This window comes from Podarcis filfolensis (assembly GCF_964270895.1).
Source record: "Podarcis filfolensis genome assembly, chromosome: 4".
NCBI classification, from domain to species: domain Eukaryota; kingdom Metazoa; phylum Chordata; class Lepidosauria; order Squamata; family Lacertidae; genus Podarcis; species Podarcis filfolensis.
In genome coordinates, this window is record NC_139607.1 from 8817128 (window position 1) to 8838031 (window position 20904).

Sequence of the window (20904 nt, forward strand, 5' to 3'; positions counted from 1 at the left end):
GATTTTTGGTTAATTCCTTTACTGGGAAACTGTTATTCAATAGTATGATTGGTTAGCTTCAGAAATATAATGCATTTCATGTCTGGAAAAAACCAATATAGGGAATTAAAATGCCACCCGAAGGTAAATAAATACAAACAGGAAAATATACCTTTTCACACAGATACACAGTTGTGCCCCTTTTTGCAGATTCCTGGTCCAGGGCATTTCCCGGACGAATAAAATGGCTGACATCTGCTATGTGTACACCAACCTAGTAAATAAACAGGTTATTCAGAATTTTCAAAAGTAGGTATTTTATGAAACTTCTCACTACCTCAAGCCATCAATCAGAAACGTAAATAGCTCTGCTGCATATAACCCTTTACTTCTAACTTTCCATGTTTCTTGAAGTCATTAGAGAGATGTTTTGTTGCTAAACTTGTCAGTAACAGTGCAGCGGCACATACTTCAGATGAAATCATACAGTAAAAAAGGTAAAGGTAAAGGACCCCTGGATGGTTAAGTCCAGTCAAAGGCGACGATGGGGTGCGGCATTCATCTCGCTTCAGGCCGAGGGAGCCGGCGTTTATTCACGGACAGCTTTCCGGGTCATGTGGCCAGCATGACTAAACCACTTTGGCACAATGGAACACCATGATGGAAGCCGGAGTGCATGGAAACACCGTTTACCTTCCTGCCACAGCGGTACCTATTTATCTACTTGCACTGGTGTGCTTTCAAACTGCTAATTTGGCAGGAGCTGGGACAGAGCAACGGGAGCTCACCCTATCGTGGTGATTTGAACGGCCGACCTTCTGATCGGCAAGCCCAAGAGGCTCAGTGGTTTAGACCACAGCGCCACCCGTGCCCTTATAAATCAAACAATATAAGCCTATGCATTATCTACTCAGAAGTAAATATACTTTAATTGTGCATAGAACAATTTAAGTGTGGAACTAGAAAACCAGGAACTGAAACACACTGGGCACAAGCACAGTGAATATATATTAAGCCACAGCAGCATCCCTACATGTATTCACACAAGACTGCCTTCAAATACACTATGTGTGTAACTGGCTGTAGTACTGCAGCTGAAGAGTGCTCATAGTTCATAGAACAGAATGAAAGCATACCTGAATGCAATCCACAAACCTGAGCATAATAAAAAGATTTATAATGGAAAAAACTGTTTGTGTAACTGCTTCTTATAGAGCAATGAGCCTTTTCCTCTTGCTTTGGGTTCTTTTATTCTCCCACCCTCACATGCAGAAAACAATTATGTTCAAGACCTAAAGGATGACTTAGATATACAGGCGAAAATGCATGTCAGCCTTCACCTGACATTTGACTTACCTCAAGATTTCCATTTTCCAGCTTTCTACAGTGCAATGCATCGTCAATATCAGTGCAGCCAGGGGGATCCACGCTGCATACACACAAATGCCTCAAGTCCTCTCTCAACTTCATATCCTGAAATTTTGTTTTCCAACAAACATTTTATAACTACTGCAGACTGTTATAATAATTATGAAAAAAAAGTTCCCCATACTGAAGAAACTGCTTAATTATAAAACTTGGTAATTAAGATGAGTAACCTTGGAATGAACCCTTTTGTGATGCAGCAAAAACAGCACGGAAGCTTGCAGCACAAAAGACCATGAACTTATTTTGGCATACATAAGCCACATTCAGTTTTTCAGAAGCAAAAACTTAAGCAAGCAGATATACAGGATGTGACTAGAAAGAGAAGAGCATACTTAAAAAACAACAACCTGAAGATGAAAGGCCATTCAATGCAAGAGAGGGTAGGAAATATGCCATCTTACTATGAAGAGTACAAATAAATACAATTTCTAATAAAAATGATACAAAATTGAATCAGAAAGGTGCAATGCAATCCAATGCTACTTGGAAGATTAACAGTTTAAAGAAACTGTTTTAAAAGGGAGAATTGCCTCCTGAAATGACAACTGCTTTGCAATAAATTTGTGGGAAAGCTGTGGACAATTGATATCCATAGTTAAGGATACTCTGCACATACAGTTCATTTTAATTTGATAAAAGAAACAGACTGAAATTGACTTTGATGAGGTTTCAATCACCTTGGAGAAACTTAGCAGCTAATTTCTGTCAGCTTGAGACAATTAAAGTGAAATGAGTAGAATCAATGTTTGCAGGGAGGCAGAGGTTTTAAAAAAAAACCAAGAGTTTAAAATCCCTCATTATTATGGAAGTGAACCTGAATAATCACTTTTCTATTTCCATTATTAATCATTGTTCCCGCTGCAGCACAAACTGCATTGCAAACCTATGGTGATGTTAACCAGTTAGTACCTCTGAACGTTATCAGTGCTTACTGTACCTGGTCAGTAATGCTCCAGGGCATCTTGGGCAGGAAGCTAAGAACCGCTTGGGAGAAAGCTTGGTGGGGAACATCATGTTCAAGCAACAGGACTTCAGTCTCAGTCTCTTTATCTCCAGCTGTTCCTAAATTCTTTACAAAATGACCCTAAACCAATACACGTCTTCATTAATATTATGAAACAATGCCGTTTTGAAAAAAATATTAATATTAAAGACAATTAAAAATAAATATTATTGTAGGTAGCAATCCTATGTGGAACTTACTTGGGATGTGAAATTCTCACTACATTCAGTAAGAATTATTCCCAAGTAGGCATACATCGGATTGGGCACTTATTTAAGTATATCAGCTTCTGTATTTCTGAATCAGGATATGAGCAAAAACAGGTTCCATCACAGACTTGGTGACCATAGTCACAAGGCTTAAATAATTTTGTAAACAGGATGATAGGTAAAGGGTAAAGGGACCCCTGACCATTAGGTCCAGTCGTGGCCAACTCTGGGGTTGCAGTGCTCATCTCGCTTTATTGGCCGAGGGAGCCGGCGTACAGCATGGCTAAGCTGCTTCTGGTGAACCAGAGCAGCGCACGGAAACGCCGTTTACCTTCCCGCCAGAGCGGTACCTATTTATCTACTTGCACTTTGACGTGCTTTCGAACTGCTAGGTTGGCAAGAGCAGGGACCGAGCAATGGGAGCTCACCCCGTCGAGGGGATTCGAACCGCCGACCTTCTAATTGGCAAGTCCTAGGCTCTGTGGTTTAACCCACAGCGCCACCTGCGTCCCGTAACAGGATGATAAGTTATGATAAATGCCTTTCAGGCCACACTTTGCCTACCAGTATATACAACAAAAGTAGTTCAAGTTAACCTCTTGTGTCTTCCTTTGTAACAGTTTGATTATCAGGTTGATTGGTTAAATCTTCAGAGGCAGTTAGTTTCCTTTCAGACTTACATTAGGATATCTCGAAGTCCTAGGCCAGCCATCAATAGCAACGATAATTCTTTGCCCTTCAAGTGTTGAAGCCTGCCTTGTTTCTATTCGGATTCGAGGGATTCTGCGATCAGCTGGTGTAAATAAATGTCGTCTTGCCTGTTAGAAAGCAGGGGGAATGGCTTTTATTGAAATTAGGGAATTCAGGTAGTGAAGAAAGTATTCCGCAACCGTTGCTCTTACCTCTTTTATTTGGGACTTAGAAAGCATGCCACAAAAAGGCCTCCAGTTTCTTTTTATGATGCCCACAACTCTGCCGGTCGGGCGCAGCATACTCTTGTTCCCAGAGGTCTTCAGCTAGGTTTAAAAACGTATATAATAAATATAAACTGCAATTATATAAACAACCAGGTTCCCCAACCTGCCATGCTTTAGTGGTAAGAATGTTCCAGGTCACACCCCATATTATGACATCATTTGAACTACTCTTTGACATAAACTTCCCCTAAAGCATTCTGAGTAGAATACTGTAATGATTCATTTACGAGCTAGGCTGGCTTGTGTAATTCTACACAAGTACAGGATTTGGTTTTGTTCACTTATTAAGTATTCTGATAACTTGCATTTCAATCAGGAAAACAAATTACAATAAAATAAAAGGCAAGTTTCTAGCATTTATAGCCACAGAGATCCCTTGAAAGTGTGTGGATGGAAATTTAAGACGTCAAAAGAAGTTTAAGATTTCCCATGAGCTTTTGCAGCTCATGGAGCTCCTTCTGCCTTTCCAAGACTAGCAGAAGAAGAATAAAATAACATTCTGCACTAATCTAGACCAAAATCTATACCATGAAAAACTGTATTCTGCAACTAAAAAACTATGGAAATAAATAAAATATCCAAAAGTACTCTCATTTTTTTCTCATTAACTCAGCACCTACCAGTCCTAGGGAGTTCTATGAATTATCCTGTGGGGAAGGGAAGAGGAAACTCAGAGAAGGGGAACTCTTAAGACTTTTTTTCTGAGCAGGGGCATTCTCCCATTCAATCTGTACGCTCAGTTTCCAGACATGTTCTTGTATGGATCACTTTTATTTCTTGCTCTGAGTTTGAATCAAGGAAGGAAATAGCTTCTGGTCAAGGAATAGAGAGTTGTATACGTGTGTGTGTGTGTGTGTGTGTGTGTGTGCGCGCGCGCACACACACACACACACACACACACGCATACACCTTCTTTTGTTTTTGTATGTTGGCTTGTCATTTTTGGACACTCCATGGAGATGTGGCTATGGGGGGGCACCAAGAAGGGGGGACACTTCAAAAGTTATCACTACCCCACTGTGTATGCAGAGGCCCCACCCCTTGGCCTCAGAAAAATCTTCTGAAACTCCAGCTAAATTTGAAGATTTCATCAAGCACTGCCCACATTTTCAAGACTATTCTTCTAGGGTTGCCATATTCCCAAAAGTGGAGTGGGGGGGGGAAGGTCAACAACTTTGGCTGATTTTCACTTTTGGGAATATCGCAACCCTACATTTGCCGATTAAGCAAAAATCCTCCTGGACAACATTTTCACAGTTTGATTTCCGGACGTATGGCAGCCCCAATTTTTCTAGCTGGAATGCTGCTTTTGAAAATTTAAGATGGAATTCTGAGAATAACTTTTGCACCTTTTCCCTCAATGCATGCATGGAGTCACAGGACACATGCATCCTAATAACTGACTGCCAACTCAATTAAGATGTACACACTGATGAAAACAGTCAGACTTCATTGCAATAATAAGAAGAGCCAAGTGCGGAAGAATAGAGAAACCTGGCATGTTCATGTCATACACTGTTTTCCTTCTGTTCTTCTTTTTCCACATCATCCTCTTCATCCTGACCCGCCTCATCAAGCAAGACCACAGAAGATGGTGCAACCCAGGCATCTTTTGATAACAGCTCCACGGCTACGATGTCTTCATGCACTGCACGATTTAAATTTCTAAGCCCTTGTATTAATACCTGTAAGCATCAAGCAAACATTCAGTTTCAATTATAATAGTCGCCTTATGAAATCACGTATTATCCCATAAAATAGTAGAGGGATTCCCAGCTGTAAACTTGGTTATCCATGTGCCTTGGGAGTATTGCCTCCCAAGAGAGGGACTGGATGAGTTCCAGAAAAGGGCTGAAGTGAGAGGGCAATGTCTGCTAATTGCTACTGGCCACTACAGTCAGAGTTACATCTCCTAGCTTTCTTCAGTGGCTCAGTGCAAATTTAACAATTAACCAGAATTAAGTGAACAAAGCTCATTTAGGATTAAGATCCCAAATGTACAGTGAAGCCATGGTTGAGCTTCAACCATGGTTGAGCTTCAACCATGGTTAAGCTTCAATAGAAAAATGTCGGTACGACCCACTGATTGCCTTGCAAACCAGAAGTGGGAAATCTAAAACTTAAACAGTTTTGATGTAGCATTTCAGCATGAGCCTGAATGCGCTTATTCTGAAGCCCCACTGATTTTAGTGTGAATCAGTGTCTACTAGACAGTTCTCGAATTGCAGCTGACAGGTAAATTCACAAGAGTTTAAAAATGATCCCTTACCTCACCCTATCAACCCACCGTCATTTAAATTATGCAAAAAATCGAAAGAGTATTCATATATAAAACAATTGAACCTTTTCCCAATGAAGGATTTCACAGGCAATCGTGCATCAAACAAACCTCTCTCTCATCCCCATCACCGTGAACCCAAACTGTAGCTTCAAGGTAATTATCTCTGTTAGCTCTGAAGGTTCCTTGAAGGTAAAGACCAGACTTGATACCCTGCTGCAGTTTGCTGAGTGGAAGATGCTCAGAGAAAATGATCCTTCCATTTTCTATTTCGTTCTGTAAGAGCCAGATGCAGATACAAGAAACAGTTAAGAGTCAGTAGGCTGCTTTGGACATAATCTAAACCATGGTTTAGTGTTACTCCATGCACCAAGAGTAGGTTACAAGAAGCATCTTCGTCAGGTTTTTAAACCATTGAACTTCTCCATAAAACAATAATTAAAAATGGTTTGATTTTACAGAGCTAAACATACAGAATTCCCTGATGTCAGGCATAAAGGCGAATTTGGGTTACAGTCATACCTAAATTGCGCTCTGCGCATAAGCGCCAAATTGCAACCTGCACATGCACAGACGCGGGTTGTGAACGCTGCGGGTTGCAAACGTGCATCCTGCACGGATCACGTTCGCAACCCAAGCGTCCACTGTATTTTAAAACTGAAAGTGGAAGTTTTCAATCTCTTCCTCTTACATGTGAAAGGACAGGAGAGTACGTGAGCCAAAGGTTTGTCACAACTCGTGCACCTAACACTACATCTGAACCAGCTGGATGTTTCACCAAATCCCTGACCCTCAACTTGTTTCCATAGAATGAAGCTGCCCTTCTCAGCCCCCTCAAATACCAAATATGAGCGATTCGCCTAAGCTGATGATTTTAGGGCTAGAGCTTCATGGGCAAGACTGGTGGTGATATTTATAGTGCAACTATAGTTTTGTTGTTGCCATGAGTTTGGAAGTGGTTCTTTGCCAATCTATCCTTAGTTTGCAATCTTTCCAATCCTCTCTTCTGCTTCTTGCCACATCACAGGAACACCAAAGAAAAATGGAGACCACTGCTGAACAGCGCAAGGAGTGATGGAGTCCCACAGTCTATTCAGCATTTCTCGAATAAACTTGAGAAGAAAACATTTCCACAAGACTCAATGATATATTTTCTACAATACTGAAGTTATACTAGAAATCTTTCTTGTTCCAGAGACATCTACTCAGAAGGGTGAAACATACCGCTTCATCATTTATGCAAGCAAGTCGATCCACAAGTTCAGGATTGGCTATCAAGCTCTTTATGTACTCTTCACCTACCAATAAAATCAAAATACGTTTATGCAACAATAATCATAGGACAAGCAATACTGATTTACAAAACTATTAAATATTAAACTGGTGCATAATATTGTTTTCTACAACAGCAAATCTTCAGTTTGGATGGTGAGACTGACACGTGGGCTCCACAAATTATGTCTGGGTTTGATAGCAAGAATTATTTCTACTAACTGAATGGTATATGGTATATATGCTCCTAGGCATGCAAATAATCTTTCCACTAAGTACAATCTGTTCTGCCCTATACACAACTGTTTCCCCCAAAATCTGAGTTCCTGCACATTCCTTCTTTTTAGAAATTAATACTGCCCCACTACTGTATCAAACATTCCATTAATACAGTAGTACCTTGGTTTAAGAACAGCTTAGTTTATGAACAACTTGGATAAAGAATGCTGCAAACCCAGAAGTAGGTGTTTTGGTTTGTCAACTTTGCCTTGGAAGCAGAACATGTTCTGCTTCCTGTTGAGTGTATCCCATTTGTAAATTGAGCACCCTGCTGCTATGGGAAAGCACACCTTGGTTTAAGTACGCTTTGGTTTAAGAATAGACTTCCGAACGAATTAAGTTCGTAAACCAAGGTACCACTGTAACAAGGAACACTTTCCCCCATAATTCTTATCCAGCAGCAACTCCACTGGGTCTCCCCACCTCCCTTCAACCAGCGTTGGGAGGACACACAGAGCAAGGTGGTTGCAAAAGTCTCCTTCTGCCTTTCTCAGATGAGGAGTGCAGATGACAGGGCTAGCTAGGAATGTATTTTGCAGAGGAAATCACTTGCTGAGAAACTCACAGAAGCAGAACTACCAGTGGGCAGGCTGAAAAAAAATCTGCCAGGCTAAGAGTAATGAAGTACTCCCAAGCCCACTGATCTCATGTGCTGGAGCACAGTCCAGGAGAAATCTGTTTTCTGACATCTTTCCTCCAGAATTAAGTCCATTCTAGGTTTTCAACCAGCACATTTTACCACAAGGCTCCTTTTCTTATAGCAGAACTGTATGGCTTTTCATCAATGCCTGGACTTACATGTATAAGCAGTAATTCCCTCTTCCACAGCTTTCTCTTTATTTTTTCTGTCATTGGTGAGCAAGATAACTCTTATCCTATCTTCGTCCTGCAATCCCTTCAGATGTTCATTATACCATTTCACTGCTATTCTGATGGCTCTGTCATTACGGTCATTCGCATTTTCTCCTTGTTCTTGTTCTATGTATGTTTCTCTGGAGACCAAAAAGCAAACCAACAAGCCAGTTATTCATTTAAAAATTATCAATTTACAGTATAAACCACACAAAACCCTCTGGCGCCCACAGGCCCTCGGTGCATTGTAGGGCTAACTATATATCTGAGCCTGCAATATGTAGAAAGGCTTTGCACAAGAGGCGCGCGCATGCGCGCGCGCACACACACACACACACACACACACACATATCTCCAACCAAAATTCCAGTTGAAATGGAATCTGTAAAACAGTCCTCCAAACAAGGTGGTATGAAGATATGCTAGTTATTATTACTATTAATTAAATTTATATATACGGTTAGGGGTGAGGTGGGTTAATAATGCAAAGGCAGCACACACACTATCCCATCATGCACTGTGCTGTATTCAGCAACTTCATCCAAATTTAGCTATTTATTTTAAAGCATTTCTATACTATTTAGGAAACAATCATATACACATTAAGCTGGCATAAAGCAAGCAAGCATCCAGTTACACCAGGTACAAACTCTATTTAGGAGCAGGGCTACTGCTGGCTCAGCCAGCTTAACACTGGCGGAAGGAAAACAAACCTTTAAAATAGGGTTTCAGTTACAGCGCCCTTTTTGCCAGCTTAACTAACAACAGGTTGCCAGGCCACGTGGCTGATCCAGCCTAAGTCCCCGCCTGCACTCTCTGATCCCACTCCCATTGCACCCTCTTTCAGGACTTATGTCACTTTAACATTCGCCAAGCTTGGCTCAGCCAGGATGGAGGAGACTCTCCAGCATTTCTCCAGCTGAGCAAAGGATGTGAGAGTTAAGTCAGCATAGCCCAGCTGTGCCGGCTACCTCCGAGTTCTGCTGGAGATCTTCTGGATCCTAACAGTACTCATCTTGATAGAGCTTGCTATGAGAGTTATCCCTCAATATTTTTAAAATTTCCAAGTACAAAAACAATCAATACCATAAAAAATACAACCTGAAACTAAACAGCACCTAACAGACTATTTGTATATATTGAATGCATCTGTTAGTAACGAATAAAGCAGTGAAGAATGGCATAGCTTACTACTTCTCGTGCTTACTTATGATGCTCATTAGTGAAAGAATAGAAATGTTTTTCAGTATTTGCTAACACATCTCTTATTCGTTTGTATACTGGAGCGCTCCGCCTTCTTACTTCCTGCAAGACCGTCTGAGGAATGATCACATTTCTAATAACAGGATCTTCTAGTATATCAATCTGGAAAAAAAACATACCATGTGAGTAAATTCTAATATTTAGCAACCACCAACAGATATTTCATGATTGCAGCCATTTGGAAGAACAACTTTTTTAAAACACAAAGGACACAACTGTAAACTCAACTGTAAACTGTAAACTCAAGGCACACTAATGGGCCACTCAGCCCAGGTCTTGCCCTTGCCCTTTTGTATCAAGAATGGGGTTGCATCCAAATAACCTCTGCTCAAGAGCAGACCTGCTGAAATCATCCAGGGCAACAAGGGTAGCCTGTACTGTTTCACCGGCTGAAGTGAACTGGGAAGCCACTGCTCACCCTCCTTTACCTGGGCTGCATAGCAGAACCCACAAAAGGATGGTGGGCCCGGCCAAAATCTTGCCAGAAGCAGTGTTAGAAACTCAGGTTTATAAGCTAGGAGCCAAATGGCTCCTTAAAGCAAGATTACAAAACAGAATGCGTAGTTGCCCTGTTTTGGTTCAAAAGTCCTGTTTTTTCAATACGACTTTATGGTACCTGAAATTTGTTCCTATCATGCAGATAAAATATGACAGCTAGAATTCTCTGGGATGCATCACTAGTGTGTGGAAACAGTCCAGATCTGAGGATCCCCAGGGAGGCATGCACCTCTACATGATGGAGATGTCAGGCGTCATCCTGGCACCTTCACTCGGTCGCAAGGGGGCCGAGAGTCAGGATGCAGAATGCGGCTGGCGATTTTCAAACGTTGACCAGGAGCCACCACCACTTTCCCGTGGGGTAAGGCTGAGCTCACGGTGTCCCCTCCCCTTAAGCTTCCACCACCCGAGGCAGCTGCCCCATCCCGCATGTTTGCCCGGCTCTGCCAAGGCAGCACATCCCACCCTTGATGAGATCCCTCCCCCTCAGCTGTTGGTGTACTACAACTCCCATCACCCCTGACCCCAGCCAGCAAGGGGCGATGGTGTGGCAGTGGCCAAAAGGCCCACAATAAATGTGATAATGTGTACCCCTGTAAATCCTTGAGTGGGCTTCTAATAGCGAAGTTATGGCAGCCTGTTACTTTATGAAACTGATGATTTTGAAAGTTGCCGCCTCCCCCCCCCCCCCCCGCCATTGGGGAAGAAATACAGCTAATATGTTAATCACAAAGATAAAGCTCAAAGCTAGAACATAAGTTGCTACATGGAGTGCAAATGGCTACACCATGTAGTTAATTTCATTGTACACAGGTTGTAAAGGTAAAGGGACCCCTGACCGTTAGGTACTGTCGCGGACAACTCTGGGGTTGCGGCGCTCATCTCGCTTTACTGGCCAAGGGAGCCAGCGTACAGCTTCCGGGTCATGTGGCCCGCATGACTAAGCCGCTTCGGGGAACCAGAGCAGCGCATGGAAACGTCGTTTACCTTCCCGCCGGAGTGGTACCTATTGATCTACTTGCACTTTGACGTGCTTTCGAACTGCTAGGTTGGCAGGAGCAACAGGAGCTCACCCCGTCATGGGGATTTGAACCGCCGACCTTCTGATCGGAAAGTACTAGGATCTGTGGTTTAACTCACAGCGCCACCCGCGTCCCTTACACAGGTTGTACATTGACAATAAAGATAGTAGTAGGAGTAACACAGGTTCCCAACATGCATACTAAAACAATGTAACAGAACATGGTGGGAATCAGAACCTATTCAGCAGAAATTGCCAGTGCTTATTGCGAATGTGTATTAAACGTGAAATGAGGTAATGATGTATATGGTTGGTGAAAATTGAAATGCTTTGTTTGATCTTGATCCCGCCCACCATCACATCTAAGGAAGACTGTTTGAAATCGCTTCTTGTGGACGCAAATCCCCAAATTTCTTGTGGGGTGGCAATCTTTATAGTGCAGGCTTTGAAACTCAGGGCTACTCTGACTGGGTAATGTGTCCTAGACCTGGACCTGTTTTAATTCTTTTTATTACCTTTTTAACCTAATGTGCCGAGCCTATTTTGGGGCCATTATATGCTTTATATACATCCGCATTTTAGATTCCCGGAGCTGGCAACTAAATTTTTACATTATTGTCTTAGGGTAATTTAAATGTTATAATGCCAGTAATATCGTTTTGAATTTTTGTTTGGTTGCTTCTCTCTAGCATTTTTGTCTTATCCTGCTATGGCTGTATGCTAATGCAATAAAGGTTTGATTGATTGAAATGCTTTGTTTGAATTTTTATCAATACCACTGGGTCACCGGGCAGGAAGGTTCCGACTGTAACCTATTTCTTTGCAATGAACAACGGTGCACCCATAACGCCTCATGTTTCAAGTTTTATTGGCTTAACTCAGGAGACAAGCTATTTTCTGGGTGTTGTAGTCCGGCAACAGCTGGGGACCCGCGCCTGAGAAGCCCATTACCTGGTGCAGCAGCACGTTGGTGTCGAGCAGCAGGTAGTGCGGCTCCGGGCAGAGGCTGCTGGCGGCCCCGCAGGGCTGAGCTTCCAGGGGCCGCTGGTCCTCCGCTCCTCCGCCGCCGCCGCAGAGCGCGCAGGCGGCCGCCCCGCACGAGATGTCGTCGCGCAGGTAGTGCTCGCGCACCACCTTCAGGACGGCGCCGGCCCGCGTGCGCTTGAGGAACGTGCGCGAAGTCAGCATCTCGTCCCGCCGAGGGAATCGTGAGGGAACCGCCGGGCTCGGCGCTGCTCCCACAATGCACCGCGCAGCCCTCGCATCCGGCGACGCGCGAACGCACTTCCGCCCAGCAGCGGCCGCCGTCGGCCGCCGTAGCGAGCGAAGGAGCCGCTCTAGGCAAATCCTCTCTCTAGGTCGCCGCCGCTCTTACGGGCCTAGTTTTTTTTCCCGGGGGCGGGGTTAGAAGTGCCGCGCGCGTTCGCCACGGGGAGGGGCGACGCTGCGCTTACCCCAATCCGGTTTTAAAAAATAAAATAATACAAAAATTGAACGGGTTGGTTCTGTGATATCAGGCGCATGAAAATATAAGCGACACCCCTTCTATGGCGGCTTTCAGCTCCGCCCACACGGGCCCGTCTCTTTACTTTTCTATCTCTACGTTACAACCGCCACTCCCGTCATGCCGCGCGAAACGGCGGGAGAAAGGAGCGTCTGGGGCCGAGGAGCGTCGCTCCCGTTACCATGGCAGCAGGGCGGCCTCCCTCGGCGGCGCGAGGGCCCCGCCAGAGGAGCGCATGCGCGGTCCGTCGGCTGACGGGGTGTGTGTGTTGTGGCGGAGCCGCGCGGGCGAAGTTCTCCCCCTCTTCTCCCTTCTTCTCTTCCTCCTTAGGGCGGTGTATCTCTTTGCTGCGCGGCTGAGTCAAGGGCATGTGGAGGCTGCCTGGCTGTTGTCAGAGCTCTTTGGGGACCCACAACCCTGCAAGGTAGGCCAGGACCGTTAGGAGTATTTCCAGGTTTCTTGGGGGGGGGAGGGGGGCATAGGGCCTTGAAGCCAGCCACTTGCCAGAACCCCTCTGGCAGAAAGAGAAGGCGGCTGGGAGCAGCCTTTCTCACCCTGTGGGTCCCCAGATGTTGTTGGACTACAACTCCCATCATCCCTAGCTAGCCAGGCCAGAGCTCAGGGATGATGGGAGTTGTAGTCCAATAACAACAATGGGACGTGGGTGGCGCTGTGGGTTAAACCACAGAGCCTAAGGCTTGCTGATCAGAAGGTCGGCGGTTCGAATCCCCATGACTGGGTGAGCTCCCATTGCTCGGTCCCTGCTCCTGCCAACCTAGCAGTTCAAAAGCACATCAAAGTGCAAGTAGAGAAATAGGTACCACTCCGGAGGGAAGGTAAACAGCGTTTCCGTGCGCTGCTCTGGTTCGCCAGAAGCGGCTTAGTCATGCTGGCCACATGACCCGGAAGCTGTACGCCGGCTCCCTCGGCCAATAAAGCGAATTGAGCGCCGCAACCCCAGAGTCGGTCACGACTGGACCCAATGGTCAGGGGTCCCTTTACCTTTGCCTTTAGTCCAACAACATCTAGGGACCCACAGGTTGAGAACCGCTGCAAGCAGCTGCTTACTAAGGAGCTGCTGAGGAACGGGGGTAAAAATAAAAATGGGAGGAGAACCTGCATTTATTTTATTTACGGTATTTGTTTGTTTGTTTTGTATATATCCCTTCATCTGAAGATGTCAGGGCGGTTCAGGATCAGAGCGCCTGTCTGTTAACCAGAAGGTTGGTGGTTCGAGTTGTGGGAATGATTCCTGCATTGCAGAGGGTTGGGCTAGATGATTCTGGGGGATCCCTTCCATCTCTATGATTCTGTTATTCTTACTGGGTGTTCTGAATGTGTTGACTTCTTTTGAATGCCCCAGCCTGTTTTATATCGCATATCTGCAACACTGTTCCTGTGGTCTTTCGATGGTTGTTGTTGGCAAACCGGTGAATATTTGAGTTGGGCATCGTGGATAGCTGTATGGTAGTGTGTCATGCAACGTACTGGTGTTGCTAAAAACATGAGAACTGTTGGCTTAATGTTTTATTTCTGATGAGATAGGTTTATGAATAATAGCTGATATGTGCCAGCATGGGGTTCTTGGTCTTGTATAGAATTTATACGCTTGATATGTTTCAGATGTAGCACAGGATAGGATGAATTCTTCTGTAAAAATCCTCCTACTTACCACCATTTGCTTCTTCTATTTTTTCTTCCCCAAGTTACTTGAACTGCAAGTAGAAAGTCTTCGGGCACTGTCGGGAGAATGTCACGGAAAAGCTCCAGAGAATCCAAAAAAGTTAATGTTTCCAGCTCCTTGGAATTGGAAGATATAAGCTTGGAGACTACAGTACCCACTGATGACATTTCTTCCTCAGAAGATCGGGAAGGTCCTGTCAAAATTACTAGACAGCTGATTGAGAGGAAGGAGCTGCTTCATAATGTGCAGTTGCTGAAAATAGAACTTTCCCAGAAGAACTTGATGTTAGACAACTTGAAGGTGGAATACCTGACTAAAGTATGATCTAGTTCTTACATGTTTTAGGGTTGCAAATTATTGGGAGATATAATAATATGTTCTTGGTTTAAATAGGCTGAGTTTTGGGACATACTGTACTAAAAAACTGAGGGTGGGTTTTTTGGGGGGGAAGGTGGGGTAGATAAATATTCTTCATAATATGTATTGTTGGAAAGATACTATCCTCATTTTTATATAATTCTGGGCCTCAATTAAATTCTTGTTTCTTTTCTGCTGCCTGATTATCTGTTTTAGATTGAAGAACTGGAAGAAAAACTTAATGATGCTCTCCATGAGAAACAGCTGCTATCTTTACGACTAGATAACCAGTTGGCCTTACAGCAAGAAGATGCTCGGTATGAGAAGGAAGAATTCGGAATCAGTGTATTCTAAATACAGAAGTGGGGCCTAAATCATAATTGACGGTTAAATATTTCTGCAAATTTTGTGTTACGCTTGGCATTTGTGTTTCAGATCTTTGAGCGCAGACATAATGCCAAACCATGGTTGATTTTTGTAAATAAATAGCTAGTTCTTCAGGTCTGTGTGCTCCCACCTGCTCCTCCTGCATGTAGAGATTTTCTCCTCCACATTCCTCAGTTTAAAGAAGATCAGAATTTTGTTCAACTCATAATATGGATTTGTGCTTGCCCCGAAAATGAGGCTTGGAAGTAATGGTGAAACTCTTAATTTCCAATCCTAGTTTGCAGAGTGAACACAATCCACAGTTTACTGTTTTGAGCAAACTATGGTTTGCTTTAAACCTGGAAAAGATGGAGGAAATTGCTGTCTGTTTGGAGACAAGGCAGCTTCTGAGCCAATTTTCATGCATGTAACCCTAAACTATGGTTTGGCATTTCTGAACGACCCCTTTATTTAACACATGCAAATTCTTTCATAGATTCACTGTACGGTCTCTGAAAAACTGAATTCAAAGGAAATGAAACATGTTTCTAGGATAAATTTATTTGGGTAAATCACAAATAATTTATTGACGTGTTTTCTTAGAAAACATCAAGAACTAATGAAACAGGAAATGGAAACCATCTTGCTGCGCCAGAAGCAGCTAGAAAAGAATAACCATCAGTTGAGAGAGCGGTCCGGAGATATTCGCCGCAGCTTGCGTGACCTTGAATTGACTGATGAGTGCTACACCAAACTCAAATCTCTTCCAGAAGATGAACTTTCAATTCCTGAATATGTATCTGTAAGTACTTGTGCCCCATCAGAAGTATAAATCTATCACTGCTAGAGATAATGGAGATGGAGATAACTGTTAGGACAAGAAAATGAATAAATGATGCAAACTCCTATGCATGTTGTGGGTGGGAGGAATGAACTTCAAGGATCACTGTATAAATGTCAGCAGGTTCTGGAAAAATGTGATGATGGATGGAATGTGAAGTTGAATGTTTCCATTTAAAAAAAAACAACACCTAGAGCAGAATCCGGTGTTGTGCAAATGCACTTCTGTTGCTGCAAAACAACTCCACTTTCCTCTTGTCCTCTTACACGCCCCCCCCCCCGGAACCCTCCCAAGAGGAAGGTGAAGTCCTCTTGGCGTGAGTGAAAGTTCATGGGCAGCATTGGATACAACCTGTAATTTCTTAGCAACTGCTCTTCTAGCATTGACACGGTTTTCACTACTTAATAATGGTTTTCACTGGTTTTCATAATATGGCAGTCTACAGCCTTTTTCAGCTTGAGGGCAGCCTTCCAGAAGAGACTTGTTTGTGGTGGGCAGTGCCAGAGGCAAAAGTATGGTAGGCTAGCTTTACACACACACACACACACACACACATATTCACACTCTATTTAGGCATCAAGAGCCATTTTCAGGGTTCAGAGATGCTCTCAGCCAGGAAAAAAACATTTGGGGGGTGATCTGGGGCCACTGAAAGGTGTGATCTGCGGAGAGGGAGTGTAATTTACGGTTTCAAGAGCCAGACAGCGAGGACCGGAAGGCCACATTTGACCCCTTGACCTAAGGTTCCCCATCTCTTGTCCAAATAAAACATTCTGTGTTTTTGCTTAATTTACAAGGTAGCATCAAATCTGCATTGTTGATCTTTTGTCCCTTCTTTTCAGTAAGCACAGCAGTAAATAGACACAGCGTATAATATATTTTCACACCCAAGATCTCATGATGAAACATGGGAGCTGAAATATTGCCTCTGAACTTTGGGCCACCAAATTAATTATCGTCTCATGATAGACACGTATTATCAGTAGGTAGATGTAAGAAGTGCCTGAAATTCATTCTAACTTTTGTCATTTTGTCTCTAGATAGTCCTGTAGATGTTTGATAAAATATCATAATGGAATTCTAAGGGTATATGTTTTAAGTTAATCTAGGAGTCCCTGGTTTAAGAAAATGTTTTTAGGATCTCAATTCTGAGGCCTTCATAAGTGCATTTTTATACTTATTAAAAGCATTTAGAAGTTTGAAGGTAAATTTACCAGCATTAATTGTGTGGTTGTATAGTGCTTAGCGTATTTTAAATGTGTACTTTATTTTATTCATGCAGGTTAAAAAAATTGTTTGCCAAAAAGCTCACAATTGAAATGAAGTCAAGGTGAAGAAGGAAGTGGGTATAAAATATTAATTTTTTTACACCGAAGCGTAATAATTATGTTTATGCTTCATGCATTTCAGATTATATTTTATGAAGCAGTACATCCTTTAAAAAAGGAGCTAAATGAACTACAGGTAAAGAAGGATGCAGCATCTGAAGAACTGAATGATTACAAATCTCAGTTGAAACACTTGATGGAGGTTTGTATGCCATTTGTTTAAAAAAACAAAACAAACCTATTTTCTTCGGAGGCAGAAATAGCAGCATGTTCAGTGGGATTTACTGCCAGCTAAGACTGCAGTCTTAACCCTGCTTACCTGGGAGTTAGCCCCATTGAATTCAGTAGGATTTACTTGTGAGTGAACGTGGCTAGGGTTGTACTTTTGTGTGTATAAGACTGGAGGCTTAATCTCCTGGGCTTGTCTTGCAGTATAAACCTGGCTCTGTTGGTCTGTTTTTCCCAGTGGGTGTTACAGGTTTAAAATGCCTGATGCAGCTCTTTTCAGGGAGAGTTTCCCAAGTACTAGAGCAAAGGTGAGTGTTTAGTAGAATGGCTGCTCTCTCTTTCATGAATCTAATGCATTAAGGTATCTTCCTGGAAAACATTTAGTAAAAAAGAAATATTGACCAAGCAATAAGATGCCATTTGGGCCAGTTGTTCAAAATGCAGGATGTGAACTTTAAAGTTATACAGAATTCTTCTTCAAGTTAGATGCTCATGGAAAATTAAAAATAGATATTTCTTTACCAGTACATGGTAGCATGCTGTGTTTAGTTTCAAGATGGAGAAAATTAGTTGTTTGTTAAAGCAAGCTCAGCGGTCAAGTTTCAGGTCACACAAAGCCCTTTTGCACTAAGATGGGCTCAGAAATGGTTTCATGAGGATTACAACAGGCTGAAACTCCCTAGATTTCAACATTGTCTCAACAACTGTTTCTAAGTGTTGGGTGACAATGGCTGTACTTTATTCTACTTAAAGTGTAATAAGCACTTTCGTGACCCAATGAATACATTGTACAAACACACACAATGACAAATGACAACGTGAAATTCCAAAGCAACTCATAACTTGCTGCAGACTTCTGATCTGTGTCTAAGAAGAATCTTCAATAAATAAAATGTCTTGAGAGACAGATGCAGAATTTATTAAATGTGAACATTTCCTATTTCTTACCACTTGGTGTCAGTATCAACTCAGCAGTAAACAATCCCTGGAGATTAAAGAAATTGATACCTGAGAATGCTAATCAGAGAAAGGAGAGGGTAGTGAGCATTTGAGTGTTTGGGTTTCTCTGGCAAGAGAATACAAATGAAATCAATCAGCTTTCACAGTGATGAGAATTAGGACCAATTCCCAAAGTATTCTTTGCTCTAGCCAAGCACGCCCTCCTAAAATATATTTTCTTAGATTATGTATCTGTTAAAAGAATGTACTAAACCAGGTTGATCTTTTCAATGTTTCTTCTTCTTTGGGGCTCATCCATAACCTGAAAGAAGAAACCTGAATATTGAAAATAAGACAGTTTTAAGTCTGGCTCTCTGGTAACTAGAAAAAATGATTCTAAAAGTATTTGAGGAGAAAGTTTATTTTATCCTGTATTTTAATAGGTATAGCTGATCCCCAGAAGAAAAGTGATACCCAAAACACATTGGGGCTATTATGCTTCATTCTTTATTTTCTTGGGGTTATTAAACCTCTAAGCAAGGGCTTAGAGCGTCTTCCTATGAAGAAATGCTGAGTTGGGAACACAGCAGGTTTGTAAAAGTGTAAATGGTTGAAGAGAAGAGGAGGGATTTCTCTCTCTAATTCTCATCTAAGTTGAATTGCAGGGGGTTCAGTTCCGATAAATGTATTATTTGTACATACAACACACACTTAGCACTACTTCAGAATAGACTCTCTTGTCTATTATCTCATTATCCTTAAAGGAACTCCTGTGAAACTATCAGAAAAACTGTAAGGGTCTTTCAAGTATTGCAAGCCTGTCACATTTGTTCAAACTTGTTGTGACTAGCCAGTTTTGCAGCACTTAGATTTGGAGAACCTTGCCTTATAAGGGAAATGAAAAAGAAGTATAAAACAACTAGTTTTTCAGGGCTTAATAAATCCACCTGCTTTAGTAGTGATTCATCTACCTCGACAGGTGGAAAATTGTATACTTAGCTATAAGCATAAATAGCGTGTTGTGACACCAGTGGATTTTTTTTTAATGCTGGTTGCAGACTTTTTAAGTTCAATACTGTCACACGCACTTGCCCCAAATCACTAAAATTTAGTCCTCTGCACTTGGCCTGTGAGACCATTTCAACCAAGCCACACCCACCTGCCCTACAGTTGACATCATATATGACATCAGATGCAGGGCATAGTAAAGACTTGTCTCAGGTAAAAGAGGTGTGTGCCTGAAAAATGCTCCACAAGGGGTTCCAAAAGACCTGGCAGTCAACCAATAGTTGGTCTTGAAGAGTGCTCTGAAAGGCGCTTTTGAGACTGTGCTCCACATGGTTAGATTTCAAACTGTCCCACGGGAAGTGGGAAGAGAGAAAAGATTTCGCTATTAGCTACTACTGGTCCAATTCAATTCCCCATCATTACCCAGAACAAGGTAAAAGAATGCATAGGATAGCTGAACTGATGGTGATGATGGGGTGCAAGGAAAACAGTACATCGAAAGCTGGAGCACCTAGTGGATTTATGCTATGTACAGAGCCAACTTTTTGATATAGATGGAGAAATTATTTTAAACCACCTTGTTGGTAGCATGGGGAGTTGTTGACATTGTGAAGATGATAGAGATATGTCTCTAAAAATTCAAGAAAAAGCACAATACTTTAAACAACTTTAGATGTTGCTAAACCGTATTCATAAGATCCGATTAATTTAAAAATGGAAAGTATGATACAAAAACAACATAAATAAATTGATGGGAGCTTGTTTTACAAACCCCTGTAGCAAGTGTACAGGATCACTGTACATCCTTCCAAAGAAAGTGTTTATTGTGCAGTGAAAAACTCGAGTGGTAATGTTTAGCAGAAATAACATACAACTGGATTTAGTGAAAGAATGGGAAACTCATATTGATCTCTATAATGGAATGTGCCAGGCAAAAACTTACCATTTTACTGGGGCATTTGGCCTTTAGGTTGAAATATTTTAAAGTATTTGTGGTCTCTTTTGGTAAGGCAGGATCTGCTACACCTGTCTTTTAATGGTATAGCTATTTTTTAAGGTATGTGTTGATTGTGTTCATGGTAATGTGCTTTAGCATTTCCACTTGCCTCATTAGGATAGTAATAGATTTGTCTGCATTGGTAGACGGGTGGGGTATAAAGAATAAATTATCAGTAGTAGTAGTAGTACTAGTAGTAGTAGAACACTCTGTGCCTGCCATAGCTATAGAGATCTAGAAACTATGTTAGCAGTAATGCTAATGGAGATATCTTTATGGATGTTATATCTGATGCAAACTTGGTGTGGCTAGTTGTCTCCTTATTTAGACTTTCAGAAAGGACTTCTGTCTTAGTGAGAAGGTATTAGATACAGAGAAACACTGGCAGAGGGGTGTTGGTAAAAGCTGATTTCCTGCCTCCTCCCAAAGCCACAGGAACCAATAGAATGGGGCGGCTGTAGCATAGATGGCTGAGGAAGAAAGGAAATAAAAGTTGCACCCACAGAAGGTGCCTCCATCTGATTCCTGCCCCCCATTCTTTCCACCCATTCTCCCCATCCTGCTCAGCCCCCTGTGCCACAACATATCTCATT

At 42.4% G+C, this 20904-nt stretch overlaps 2 protein-coding genes across 2 annotated transcripts in view; one reads left to right on the forward strand and one right to left on the reverse strand.

Annotated features, from left to right (window-relative positions):
• DIS3 (DIS3 homolog, exosome endoribonuclease and 3'-5' exoribonuclease) overlaps window positions 1-12298 on the reverse strand; it is a 29832-nt gene extending 17534 nt beyond the window's left edge. Inside the window, exons 1-11 of the mRNA XM_083610577.1 lie at window positions 12011-12298; window positions 9485-9642; window positions 8224-8417; window positions 7099-7172; window positions 5986-6150; window positions 5111-5281; window positions 3522-3635; window positions 3300-3437; window positions 2345-2491; window positions 1336-1452; window positions 152-253 (exon numbers count right to left, since the gene is read on the reverse strand). Coding sequence (XP_083466703.1) covers window positions 152-253; window positions 1336-1452; window positions 2345-2491; window positions 3300-3437; window positions 3522-3635; window positions 5111-5281; window positions 5986-6150; window positions 7099-7172; window positions 8224-8417; window positions 9485-9642; window positions 12011-12247 — 1617 coding nt within the window. The 5' untranslated portion in view covers window positions 12248-12298. The remainder of the gene's footprint in view (window positions 1-151; window positions 254-1335; window positions 1453-2344; window positions 2492-3299; window positions 3438-3521; window positions 3636-5110; window positions 5282-5985; window positions 6151-7098; window positions 7173-8223; window positions 8418-9484; window positions 9643-12010) is intronic.
• A 381-nt stretch (window positions 12299-12679) lies between these two features.
• The window catches only part of PIBF1 (progesterone immunomodulatory binding factor 1), an 84710-nt gene continuing 76485 nt past the window's right edge, over window positions 12680-20904 (forward strand). The window contains exons 1-5 of the mRNA XM_083610648.1: window positions 12680-12987; window positions 14270-14565; window positions 14821-14921; window positions 15574-15772; window positions 17222-17341. Of these exons, the coding sequence (XP_083466774.1) occupies window positions 14314-14565; window positions 14821-14921; window positions 15574-15772; window positions 17222-17341 (672 nt within the window). The 5' untranslated portion in view covers window positions 12680-12987; window positions 14270-14313. The remainder of the gene's footprint in view (window positions 12988-14269; window positions 14566-14820; window positions 14922-15573; window positions 15773-17221; window positions 17342-20904) is intronic.